We start from the raw sequence: 14,103 nt of genomic DNA, 5'->3' as shown, positions 1-14,103 counted from the left end.
TTGTACCTTGAAGGCATTAATACGCATGCGTCGCCGCCGCCGCTTGAATATAACCTCAGAAAGTTTGAAATATTCTCGCATTCAGCGTTACACAACTTTTCGTAACGCACGCATAATCGACCGACGTCCAAACCGCGCAAAGCACGCGCTCTCAACTCGCGGTGTACTCACGTAATACGAAAATGCGCCAAACACGTCGTCGGTGTTATTCCTCATAAATGTAGCGAATACACAAGTTCTCGAAGGTCGTTTCGATAAAGCGCAATTAACGGAAGTTTCGGTGTGAATTGACAGCTTACACAGCAGCGCGACTTCGAATTAGCAATTAGTCGCGATGTCGATTTTCGTGTGCAGTGGCCTCTGGGACAAGTGGGCGCGCTATTATAGTCAGAACAGTTGGCTGCGCATCTCGCTCATGCTCTGCGTGTTCGGGTTCATCAAAGAGTTCCGGCCCTCCGAGCCCTTCATCTACGAGTTCCTCATCGGCGAATGGAGGAATATCACCGAGACGCAGGTCACGCAGGAGGTGTATCCGGTCAGCACCTACAGCCTCCTGGCGTTCCAGCTGGTCGTACTGCTGATTACTGATATCTGTCGGTACAAGGCGATTATTGTTGCGCTTGGGTTATGTGGGTGCGTGATTTGGAGTCTTTTGATATGGAGTACGTCGTTGATAGCTCTGCAAATTTTAGAGGTAAGTTAATATGAATTTTATTTTCTTGAAAAAATAATAAAACACAATCAAAGTTATTGTTTATATTTTGACTTATTTTGAATTACAATTTTTATGTTTGAAATAAAAACAAGTTTTTTTACTGAAATAGTTTGAAACTTGTTAAATTAAACATAAAACCTGCAATTGAAAATCACGTAGTAATAAAATATAAATTTTAAGTTATTGTTTCTCAATTGCATGTACCTACTTTAATTTTAATCACGTCGAAGTGTTTTATTTTTAGTTTAATATATAATTAGATTATAAAGGTATCAGTGTAATCGCCGCGATGAATGAAATACAATTAGAGCAGAGTCTAAATTTGGAGTACGCGATGGAGTGGTTCAATCCAAAGATGAAAATGCCGAAAACCTTCGGACGCTTAATTTTATGCGAGTTGCTAAGTAAGCGTAGATAGCTATGTATTTTAATTTGGTATGCAGTAAATTAAAATGGACGGTTTTTGATCTTGACCTTCAGTAATAGGTTTGTGTTTAGGATTTACTACAAAGTCGTAGTCGTAAATCACATGTTGAGGTTAGAAGTTCGCGTTGTGTTTTGACTTTTTTTAATCTTAGAAAAATGATTTTGATTGTGATTGTGATTGTTTTATTTCTGTTTATGCATTTAAATTTTAATTTAGAATCAAGTTCATTACTGCTTTTTCTTAAATTTTTGATATCAATTTCACTTTCGTCTGCATCCATTGACAAAAATTATATTGCAATTAAATGAATGATTGTATCTCATAAATCTTGAATGATTATTTATAGATTATGAATAGATTTTAATAGATAATCGGTAGTAGTGATAACGCAAGATGATGTCAGATTAGATATATCGTCAGAACAGAATGAATAATTTTGCAATCGTGATATAGGGATAAAAATAGTGTTATCTAACTGATATCGTGTAAGTTGTTCTCGCTTCCTGTGAACTACAATTGTTATTTTTACTTATAAACTTAAATATCTTAAGTTTTCTATTGGAATTTTAATTAATTTCTATTTTCATTATCGATTAGGATGTTTGATGACTTTCCGTGTTATTCTTTTGTTTCTTTTATATTGTTGTAAATTGACAATTTTCTTGTGTCACCCGGTGTAAATTGCGTCATTGGTAGACGTCAATTCTTAAAATGGAAACTTTGTTATCGTTGAATTATTTGCATTGCTCAACTTTGCGATGTAATAATGTGATGCAATAGAGTTGCGCTGGCTTTAAAATATTTTAAAATTTTGAAATTTTATTGGAGATAACAATCGAAAAAAAAGCCCGACTTGTAGGAATTACAAAGGGAATCTTGCTTTATTATATTTTGGATTCCTGACATGATTTTCTGAAATAACTACAATTTTTAAAGTTACTTCCGGTTGGATACTTGCATTAATATTCTATTAAGCTATAATTCTTTAGCTAGGCACTATAATTATTTAATTCACTTGGAGTTGCTGCAAACATAATTTGACGCTGTGATACCGCAAAGGATTAGTAGCTAACCCCTATGCGCGACGCAAACCGAAGACCGGAAGAGAATGGAGGGGAGAACCTAAGGACCTGCGACTGGACTGCTGGAAGCCTCAGGCACGATTGAGCGCGGTGCGCACTGCGCGCTGCCCTTTAATACCTGCGCCTTCCGGAGAAAAGGAGTGGGGGGAAGGTACCCCCACTCGAGTTGCCTGCAATTACGTTGCACCAACCTTCCCCCACCACTTTTAACTGGTTGAGTCGGCCAGCAGCCCAGTTGCAACCCCCTAGGTCACCTTTTTTCTCTCTCCTGCCTGACCCATAGCCCTCATGTGGGAAGGAATATTTAACAGGTGTACCGTTTTTATATTATTACATTTTCATGCATTACGTGTACATTCTCACTATTACTATTAATGAGTATCAAGAGTAATAAAAACAAGTTTATAACTGCATAACTAACCTCGTGTTAAATACGCGTATACGCTAATAAAATTTACGATAGCAGATAACATCGAAATTATGATCCAAGATTTTTCAATTACACACTTTAATTTTTCATCGTGCAATTGTGTTTTGGTTGTTATAATTCCATTATATGACACAGGCAGTGTAATTAAATGGCTTACCGCAATACTCACAAACAATTGAGATAAACTCTGGATTTTTAATTATTGCACTATATTCGTAATTCTACAACTTTTCAACTTATGACAATCAGACCTACTCCCTGCGAGAGTATACACGCGATTAAAAGAAGGGCCAATTATAAAAATGTGTGCACGATTGTAAAGTGACGTCATGGCTTCTTACTTTATGCTTCTCACCAAGTAAAACACGATAACAAGATAAATATCCTATTAGTTTCGGGTCATGTTAGGTAATGTGAACTCGTAATAATTAGATTATAATGATAACACCTGTCCCACTCATGCAAAATCCACAACTGCGCATGCGATACTCATTAAGTTTGGTATATTAGCACGGATATTTTTACTATTCCGCTATTCCTGTTTTTGCAAGTCGTTACTCGTGTCCATTCCGTGCTGTGTGCCAGTGTCAGCTTGAAATACGATAATAGATAAATAATTATAGCGTGTTATTCTGTGCAAAAGTAATTTGCGCAAACACCGAAACCCACACGTCAAATTTTAGTTCGGTTTTTTTTTTTTGCATAAATATTAAGTAATCCATCATGACGATTTCTATCTTCGGCGGTTTGTGGGAGAAAGTTTCGAAATTTTTCAATGAAAGATCATGGTTACGTATTTCTCTTATGTTGTGCGTCGTTGGTTTTCTAAAAGAATTCCGACCCTCTGAACCTTTTGTTTTTGAGTATATGATTGGTGATTGGAGGAATTTGACAGAGACGCAGGTTTCACAGGAAGTGATTCCTGTTAGTATCTATAGTCTTTTAGGGATGCAATTTATTGTATTGCTTGTGACTGATATATGTCGGTATAAAATTGTGATGATTGTGATGGGACTCATTGGTTGCGGCACGTGGAGTATGTTAATTTGGACTACGTCGTTAGTGGAACTTCAGCTTATGTGTGTAAGTGTTTATGTAGTGGTTAATTAATGTAGTTGAAAAGTTTTACCATTGCCAGGCATTTAATTGCCTTGACTTTATTAAATAGGAATGCGGGGAAATGTGGTAGTAAAGATATAATGCGTCGTAATCGTAGGCAGTAGGTAATTAGACTAGTCGTATATTTTAATTTTTTTAATCAAAGCAGTTTAACGCTTTCAATTATTTATATTATTGTCGTGGAATCACTGACAAAAGGGTTTTTATTGACGTTGGAGACTGGCATAGTTGTCATTGTTTGCAATTGCATTCGTTGTTGGGGTGTCTGGGACATTGCCATTGACCTTGACATTGTATGCTCAGTACTTGAATTTTAATATGGAAACTATTTCTCATCGAATTATTGGCATTGTTTAATTTTTTACAATGTTATAATTTATGTCATTATTATAATTTATATAATAACACAAAAAGTGTTGTGCTTGCGTAATAAGGTGATTGTTTAAAAAAAGTGTCTTGATATAATGCAATTTTATTTTCCGGTGTTTCCGTACCGGAAAGTGAAAAGCATGGTTTTTATTTAAATTTGTATGTGATTGATTTACATTTGTTCTTTTTTGTTATACATATTTCGCCTGGTGGGCATCGTCAGTAATTAATTTAATTTTGTGTTAAGTAGTTTCGTTTTGTTACCGATGCCCACGTGGCAAAACATGCTTTAACGAAGAACAAATGTAATTCATTCACGTACAAATTTGAATAAAAATGGTAATTATTGATTAAATTATAATTAATTAACATTTGAATACGTATGTCTTAATTGCGTGGTTGTCTCAATTCTTATCATATCAAATGATAAAAATTGAAATTATAGTTTCAAACGTTAAAATCAATTCACTCTGAAAAAATACCAATTAAAAAAAGAATTTGGGAGAATTATTTACTTCAAAATTTAATAATCCAATAATTCAATCTTTTTTCCTTTCATTGTATTTAATAATTTTGTATAGCATAAATTTATTCTAGTAATATTTTAAGTCAAGGTATGCTTTTACATTTTTCTATTCACGAAAAAATTACTACATGTAATGAAATGGCATTTTTACGTAAACTATTTTAGAAGATTCCTGTTTTAATAATTTCATTTCACTGATAACGTACCCCACCCTACACTCAAAAAACTACTACTGCGCATGTTACACCAACTGCATGATAGTATATTACCTCGCCAAATTTTCAAAGCCTACAATCACCTACGATTCTTGTTTGGCAACTCCTCGTTTACTATACTCAAGTTTATTTTATCTATCCCGTTTTGATACTCAAGCGATAATAGATAAATAACTGTTTTCAACCTGTGAAGTTAGTTTTAACAAAACTCGCGTCAGCAAAGTATCTGTGTGAATTGCTTATTTAAACAAGACATTTTAAGACTTTAAATTACTAACAAATTTATTATAATATTTCGCGATGATTATTTCCGTGTTTAATACCCTGTGGGGAAAAGGTGCGGATTTTTTCAAAGAACGAGATTGGTTCCGTATTTCTTTAATGTTGTGCGTCGTGGGTTTCCTAAAAGAATTCCGCCCTTCAGAAGCTTTTATCTACGAATACCTCATCGGTGATTGGCGAAATCTGACCACGACTGAAGTGTCGCAAATTGTTCTACCTAGTTGTAGCTACAGTCTTTTGGCGATGCAACTATTGATATTAATAATTACCGATATAACGAGGTATAAATTTGTGATTATTATGATGGGGATATTTGGTATTGTCAGTTGGAGCATAACAATATGGACTACAACGTTATTTGAGCTCATGTTTATGGCTGTAAGTAGTTCTTTTGCATTAGTTAAGAAATGTTTTGTCAATAATCGATTTGTGCCTATTATGTTTATCAAATGAGGGTGACTAAGGGAATGCATAATGAAGAAGAGTCACGGAAGTTTTCATGTAATAGGAAACAAATTGTTGATTGGTTTTAATTGTGTTCGTTGATAGTCGATATTATCTTTTATATAGGCGTGGCAGTAGGAATATTTTTTTATTAAAGAAAGTTCTGTATTATAATTTATTACAGAAAATTTTCTTTAATTGTTTCTTGTGATTCTACGAATGTTTGACTTACGAATATAAAAGTACGTTTAATTTATTTACTTTTCCAAAAAAAATCCGATGTTAAAAATCAATATAGGGCGTAACATTACTGAAAAAGTAGCAGAACAAATGTTGAGTATACAATTTTTATACAATTTTTTTTCTTCCAAACTTTATATACGCTATGTATGCCAACAAACATTCTTAATTGTACAATTATTTTATCATCAACGCGGATGCGACACGCGGTATTCACGCGCTGGCAGGCAAGGCACTTACCGGCGCGACACGTTGGTGCCGGTGTAGATATTATATATAAACAAAAACAATTGTTTACTAGCTGTTGTACACGGATTGGTTTACTTATGTCGAAACAGAGGATGATGTTCGTGCAAAAAATTACAATATTTGTCTGTCTATCCACATACAGTCGATTTTTATTGCTCGTAATACGGAATAGTAAATTACTCACACCCGGTAAACGTATTATTTAATTGGGTATATAAAATATTTAAAAAAAATACAATGTTGTTGATTAATTTTTTCATAGTTATTATGGGATATTTTATATTTTCCTCTTTAAAAACCCTTGGATATGCGATAAATTATTCTGTTAGTTGCTTTTTATCTTTTCACAGCTAAAAGAATGAATCAATTTTGATGAATTTTGATATATTGGTAATTGGTAGTTGATATGGTGATTAAATCATAATTTAATAATTCTAGAATGCACATATTTGCAATAAATTTGCAGAAAAGATTTTTGACTACGAATTAAATAAAAACATGTAATAATTCTTAAACCTAGAATCAAGTGGTTATATTATTTCTAATATTTTAATAATTATACCGAATATACTTCTAAAAATTACATGATTACAATTTTTTTTTAATGAATTTAAAGTTTTACTTCTTTGATATTAGAATTATGATAGCATATAATGACCAAAACTTTTTTTTTTTGGTACTTATTATACTTTTTAACAAGGCTAAAATAAAGATGATGATGATTTATCGTCTTCACGTGCAGAATAACATATTTTCATACTTACCTATAATTATTTTTAGCAAACATATTTTGACTATCGTAATTTTACACAATAATACTATTTACGTATTTTACTACAGCTAAGACACGAGTAAATATATATGACATGATTTAAGAATACGTAATAACAAATTGAAATTTATGATATCTGGAATGTGTTGTAAGTGGCATTCTTGTACAAACATTACACGTGGATGTATACATTACGAATAAACATGGAATTTATTTGATTTAATCAATAAGTTGAATATTTTCGTTATTCATGTAGCAGTTCAGCAATCATTTGTTTGGTGATACAAACAAATATGAAGGTAATACTTGTATGTTGAAAGTATACCAACAATAGGTACGCCTCTTTTTTATCAAACAAAAGTTGTTGGTTCATTTTACATTATTTGCATACGAATTATTGTTTTTGAAAATAGTTTTTATTTTATTTTACATGCACGTGGAAAGATTCACATATCTATTTCTCACATTTCTTTAGTTTAATCTAATGTATCTGATTCGGTATTCACAGAAAGTGTGAAAACATAGCAGCTGAAATTAATCAATCTTATTCACATGTAGCCTTAACGACTTTTCTATGTACCTACTACGTGTACCTAATGTGTATGTTTGGTATTGACATCAAATTTCCAATGACATGTAAATGATTTATAGGATGGGATTAACAATTAATTTTCTAGGCTCAAGTGCTTCGCTTATTTCCATGTAAGAATATATGTGAAAAATCAAAGTTTTCTAATAATTTATTTATGATCTAATTGGATTAATGGCACTTTCAAGGTTGGGCGATAAAGTGTGAGTCATTGTTGACTTGTTGATAAAATGACACCTAGACGATAGGCGATAGACTTTGAGTTTCACAAAATGTCTTGTACAAATATTATTGCCGAGAATCTTATTACTAGGCAATTGCACTATCATAAAATATTGTGTTTTTTCGTGTCTAGGAGTAGATGAAAATTATAAAAATCGTCTACAGTTTTCGTTTTTTAGTCAATTATGTGTCGAATTTGTCATTAAATTCTTACTTTTGTTTTAAAGAAATAAGAAATGCTTATGATGAACTTTAGCGCCATTTCGGTTTGAGTTTTATTACTATAAATATGATTGAATGTCCATATCAACTTTTATTCTTAATTTAACACCCTTCAAGATTTACTTTTACGTTAAAAACCAGCTTATGTCCTATTTTGATGAATAGTCTATAATATTCTAAAGTTTAAATAAAATTGGTTCAGTAATTTTTACTTGAAAGAGGTACAAACAAACTCAACTATATTATGGTATATTTGCTGATCAAAAACGTCAGCTGCCACAACCGTCATGTACAAAACAGACAAACAAACTAAAACTATGCTGTTACTGAAATTCCAGTCCTCTTTGAAACAAAACACTGCAATAAACCAACTACACGTGCGCGTCAATAAACTATAATTTTCGCAAATACCGCGTAATCTCAGGTTTAGTTTTATTGAGTAATAATTTCCTGGTTCAGGCTTTTAAACCAAACATAATGACATTATGATTGTCCATTAAACTCGACAAAAGATAAGATTACACTCATTAGTAATCATTGCCTTGTTTTTAGAGTTTTCTTAATCTTAATCTTGTAGAACTAAAAAAAAATCACATATTTTAACATTTTACGCAAAGTTTTTGTAAAACAAAATTACAAATGATAAATATTACTTGTATCATAATTGCTTTATCACTTTAACAATACAGTCGAGCAATAATATGACAACCGTATCAGTGCATTCGCATTTATTACTGTTTTTACTACTTTTATGATTCGTTATTATGTATACAATCGGATTGTAATTTGATAAACTTTAGTATCATGTACCTACCGTACTTTATAGCAAAAAAAAGCAAAACACAATACTCGTATTCATATCGGCGTAAATGCATTAATAATGCAAACAGTTTCAAAACATTCAAATGTATAATAAAATGTGTTGTCTGGTGCTAACGAATTGGAAGCATGAATACGTAAACAGTTTAACATACAAACTGCTACACTATACCTACATTTAGATCGACGTGTTTTTGTCGATCATCATATTCTGATGACGATATTGTCTGATTTTCAATTTAAATTTAATAAGATACAAAACAAAAACAGCTTTGTGTATGATTATAATTATTAACTCTCATCCAACACCAGATTTCAGATGGACATATTTTTTGGCTGAAATATTGATGATGTAATCTGGATTTTTACAATTCCAATGCGCACATTAAATGAAATGTCCAATTAACCCCAGTTTGTGTTCCATATCCGTGATACGTTAATATTCCAGCGTCTACCACAGCTGCGGTAGCAAATTCAACACAGAATTACGTTCGGATTGTGTAAGCGTACGTCATTGAATGAATACTAAATTCGTTACGTGCGACATGGATTGGTTTTTATTTTATTTAACGAGTGTATGAAACTAATCGCGTCATGCGGACGGATGAATTATTGACGACCGCGTCGTTTTCTTTTTCTGTTCGAAATCGGAAATTGTTTAAATTTGTGCCGCTTGAATGTCAAGTTGAAAACTCATGCACCGACTGATTAAATATTAAAGCTTGGAATCGCGATTTCTTTGGTGCACCCACCTTGTTGATTATTATATATTGATAGCTGTGACTTGATCTTATCATGTTTGTGGGCGGTAAATGCACGTGTCATTAATGGTTTTAATTGCTTTAAGCGGCATTTGTCTCGTACTCACGGCAATGTTTATTCTTAAGTTCAGGTTATATTTAGGCGGCGATCAAGTATAGAATTAACTCGTGGTTTTTACGAGTCTCGTCTAAAATTAGCCGGCTGTCAAGTTATTGCTTAAATGCTTGTGAATATTGATGAGATTCTGGGGGCATAGGTTAAATATTTAGAATCGTTTCGGTGCGCGCTTCGGTGCGACATTTGCAACGCTAAAAAATGTTTATTTTTGTTTCGATTTGCAAAACTTTTGCATTTTTTCCGACAAAAAGTAGTGAATTATTCTGTCTCAATTTTGGAATGTCATTGTGTTATTATCTTCGAGTTTTTCTACTATTTTTGGTGCAGTTTTATTTAATAATTTTTGAGTTATTTCCATTTTTGGGTTTTGCTTGTTGTTTTATAGATTATTTTAAAATTTTTACATATTTTGCCATAGTCGCATTATCAAATGTGAGTTAATCAACATATTACGCCCAAAAATGGAAATGAAAATTAGCGAATTTAGCAATTACGTTAAAGTAATGGAAACTAAAAATAATTATTTTTGCATAAAATGCATGACATTTTTTTAATAAAATTGAAATATCTGCGAAAATATTAATTGTACAGCATTGATAGATATATAATATTAAAGAGAAATTAATTCCTTATGCGATTACCACAGCTAATTTAACAGTTTGGTAATATTTTCAGAGTCGGAGCCAAAAAAACTTTTTTTTACTTCGAAACTCGCTTCTTAAATGTCAAAAATTCAATATTTTAAGCAATATTTTTGCCCATTTTATTATTTTTGAATTCTAAATTTTTACTGCACTAGCACTTATTACTTTTGAAATAATTTTTGTTATCCTTGAATATTTCCCATACATATTCCAATATCAATATAAACATAAATATTGTTTCACACACAATAAATTCCTGGAAATCCGATCATGTAATTCCCAACATTCAAACCCCCTGACCATTAGTTAGTGTAATTAATTCACCCATAATCCAGCCAACAAATCAATAAAAATATTTCCTACACTTTCCACGGAATTACATTTAAAAAAGTTCCGGTATGCATTATTTGTCATGTCAACATTCTGCATCGTCACGACACATTATGAACACACACACACACACAATACGAAGCTAGCGTGCAATATTTATGAGTGCATCGATATTGGCTTCCCATGAGAATCGTGCGTGATTAAATATTAATCGGTTATATTATCCACAATTCAATTTCTCCAATGCATTATATTATTCCAACGAAGAATGTATGCAATTTTCCGCACGAATCTTATCCCAGACAAGTTTTCATAAATAAATAATTCACCACTTGAACAACTTACTTCATCAAGGTGATATTATTTCATTATTAATGGTACATACTGGATGGTGACCCATTTTTCTATGTAATGGCCCAGATTCGCTTGATGAACGCAGCATTTATGTGTAATAATGTTTGGTAATCATTTATTATTGATGCCCATTTGATAAATAGCATCTTTATTCGATTCTTATCGATTCTTGATTGTTGCAGGTATTCTATGGGGCATTTATGGCGGCCGAAGTCGCTTACTACACGTATATCTACGCCAAAGTCGAGAGTGATTATTATCAGGAAGTCAGCTCGCATACGAGGGCGGCCATCCTCGCTGGAAGGTCACTGTCAGGTGTACTGGGTCAAGTTTTCGTGTCATGCCACGTGATGGATTACAAGCAGCTGAATTATATTACACTCGGAGGTAATTAAATGCAGCAGGTGCTGCCTTCGTTGTTTGTGTATCGTCATCGAGTTTATTCGAGCGCAATTAGTTGGCGCATGTTTTATTTATCTCCGGCATGCACGTTGCAATGTTTACACATGTACACGTGCGAACGCTTTTAATGTCATATCATAATCTATTGATTCTTATATGCATGAAGTAATTACAAGTGTGTTAGAAGTAATAATTATAAGGCGCATTTGTTTGCAGATATTTGTGTTTTTTTTTTGCGAATTCTGAGTTTTTGTTTATTTGTTTTGCTTTTACACAAAAACTACTTGAACAATTTTGATAAATTTTGGTTTACAGATAGTTTTGATCATAGAAAAGAACACAGACTACTTTTTATCGCAAAAATATAACTTAAAAGGGGTAAAATAAGGGATGAAAGTTTATATGGAGATTTAATCATATTTTTAGTTATTTAATTTGAATTTAGATGCTACTGTAGTGCATTTTTGCCATTTTTTTATTACTTTAAAACTTTATAATTTATATTTTTGTATATATTATGAAGTTTAATCTTGAATATTTTATTTTCCAGCAATGATTTTGGCAACCCTCTGGGCTTTGTGCCTCCCATCAGTAAAACGCACCATCTATTTTCATCAAAACACCAACGACCAAATGTTAACATCAACAAAATACCTCAAAGCTTTCACACTGATGAAATCCCACTTGGTGGACTCGTTCACAAAAGATACACTCTAAAATGGTCCCTGTGGTGGTCCCTCACCACTGCTGGTTTCATCCAGGTGCAATACTACGTTCAGCCGCTCTACTCAGAAATTCAGAAGGACGAAGTGGATCCAATCATGTACAACGGTGCCATTGAAGCAGTCGCCACGATATTAGGCTTCTTCGGTGCGCTTCTAGGTGGATACCTAAAAGTTGACTGGCGTCAGAAAGGCGAACTAATTCTGTCGATTTGCGCAATTACAGGCGCTAGTATTATATTAATTGCGTCGCAAACAGTTGATGTCCGAATATGCTATGCATGTTATGCGGTGTATTGCGGTATTTATCATTTGATTATTACCATTGCCAGTTCGGAGATCGCCAAGAGTATTGTTGAAGATAGTTATGGATTGGTGTTTGGTATGAATATGTTCCTTGCGCTGGTGTTGCAAACGGGACTCACGCTGGCGTTCGTCTCAAAGGATGTCGGTTTTGCGCTGACGTCTCGGAATCAATTCTTGGCGTACGGCATCTATCACATTTGCATCGCTGGAATCTTTATTATCATCGGATTAATAGGATGGATCAAGAGTAATAAAGATATAAAGAAGACGTATTCCTAAATGAATTTTGGTTCAAAGTTGTTGGAGACAACTTCACAAAGATTACTTAATTAGTTGTTTATAATTTATCGTAGTTTTAAACTTATAAACAAACATCAATATAGTATTAAACCTTTCTTATGCCCAGTGCTTTTATAAAGCTCACTAGAAATTAACATAAATTGTATAGACTGATTTACAAAAATATTGTATATACAGAAATATGTACTTTACACCCATGATAGTTAACTTGTACATTTTCACATTGTCACTTAAGAAAAATCGTGATATTGCTCATAAAATGTCCTATATAAATTTGTTATATCATCAGATATTTTAAATGACGTTGATTCATTGCTAATATGCACTTTTATATAAAATAAAAAATCCAAAAAAATTACAATCCTTTCTTCGGTTCAACTTTTGGCAAAGCTTTCTTTATAAATCCAGCCTTACGTAAATATCTCACTATGAATGGAGTGCATGTTAATGTAATGCTAAGTCTTACTGGTGCAAACACTTTATGTATTAAATATGCTGCAGCGAAAGTGCCTGATGATGAGGCTAGTTTGTTGACAGACTTTTCTGATAATCCTAGTTTTTCCAATAATGCAGACATATCCAATCCACTGAAACAAATACAAGTACATTTTGTAAATATTTAACCTTTGATATTTTAATATCTATTACCTTTGAACAAGTAGGTAACAAGTACCAAGCGAGATCAGTGAAATTGTGATGTGGAATATGATAACTGTTGAACCATATTGTGACATCGCTTGTTTCAATTTCTCCTTGTATGTCGTTGGTTCTGCTGGTTTAGTTTCTGATGCATCTTTCTCTTCTGCTTGACCTTGTTTTGTTTCCATTTTCTTGGTGGCATACTGCATATTCTGCACTAATAAAGGTGAATACTGTATAGAATGTAGTGGTGATTGTAATTGGCTGTGTTTAATCAATTGATGTGTTTTGTGCTGATTGTAAACCTGCACATTGGATGATAAATTTGATAAACTAAACAGCAATGAGGACTGTTGTCTGATTAAACCTGCATCACAAAATCATTTATTATTTTAGCAATTGTTTCAAGGTAGTTTGGTTAGTGTTGGAGTTATAGTGTGGTTACTTACTATTTGGTATCTTTAATGATTGTTGAAACAAACACACGCACTTTTGTGTAGATAGCATGTTGTTAATATATTATTATATGCAATTTAATTCGGTTTCATTACTTTTAATAATTAACAGTAAGAAGCGTTGAGTTGCGACGGGGAATGTCGACTTAATGTAAAATTACAGTGAAGTACATAGAACTCTGTTATTCAACGAATTCAGGCAGCCCACACTACATGTATTTTAATCTATTGTAATCATAGAGATGATTATATAATTGTTGTATGATATAATGTAATATTTTAAAACTCACTGATAAGACCTACATAATAATTTTACAAAGATATCCGAAACTTATTTTTATAGTGCCGAG

The 14,103-nt window shown here is 32.7% G+C and overlaps 2 protein-coding genes across 3 annotated transcripts; one reads left to right on the top strand and one right to left on the bottom strand.

Annotated features, from left to right (window-relative positions):
- The first annotated feature begins 76 nt into the window (after positions 1-76).
- LOC135795374 (thiamine transporter 2-like) lies at positions 77-13,020 on the top strand. Its single transcript, XM_065307053.1, is given in 4 exon segments — positions 77-694; positions 11,112-11,316; positions 11,882-12,034; positions 12,037-13,020. Coding segments are annotated over 4 exon segments (1,320 nt in total). The 5' UTR covers positions 77-334; the 3' UTR covers positions 12,639-13,020.
- LOC135795375 (protein FAM210B, mitochondrial-like) lies at positions 12,681-14,083 on the bottom strand. 2 transcript variants are annotated; one of them, XM_065307055.1, is made up of 3 exons: positions 13,748-14,083; positions 13,308-13,515; positions 12,681-13,246 (listed from the first exon to the last, which is right to left on the bottom strand). In XM_065307055.1, exons 1-3 carry the CDS (start codon positions 13,803-13,805, stop codon positions 13,015-13,017), a joined length of 498 nt encoding a protein of 165 aa, XP_065163127.1. In that variant the 5' UTR covers positions 13,806-14,083; the 3' UTR covers positions 12,681-13,014. The 2 variants fall into 2 exon arrangements, with proteins under 2 accessions (XP_065163127.1, XP_065163126.1); XM_065307054.1 differs by having other exon boundaries at positions 13,308-13,665; positions 13,748-14,075.
- Between the last annotated feature and the right edge of the window lie 20 nt (positions 14,084-14,103).

The sequence above is a fragment of the Atheta coriaria genome, unplaced genomic scaffold (assembly GCF_025399875.1).
Source record: "Atheta coriaria isolate IRGN ID8LTWV9N9 unplaced genomic scaffold, Caltech_Dcor_3.1 hic_scaffold_7_pilon, whole genome shotgun sequence".
Lineage (NCBI taxonomy): Eukaryota > Metazoa > Arthropoda > Insecta > Coleoptera > Staphylinidae > Dalotia > Dalotia coriaria.
Note: the sequence above shows the minus strand (reverse complement) of the source record. Positions and strands in the feature narration are given on the sequence as shown.

Coding starts and splice junctions, on each gene's coding strand:
- LOC135795375 (XM_065307054.1), bottom strand. CDS start 13,805: ATGCTATCTACACAAAAGTGCGTGTGTTTGTTTCAACAATCATTAAAG. Junction 13,666..13,747: donor ATCATTAAAGATACCAAATA/GTAAGTAACCAC, acceptor TTTGTGATGCAG/GTTTAATCAGACAACAGTCC. Junction 13,247..13,307: donor TGTTACCTACTTGTTCAAAG/GTAATAGATATT, acceptor TATTTGTTTCAG/TGGATTGGATATGTCTGCAT.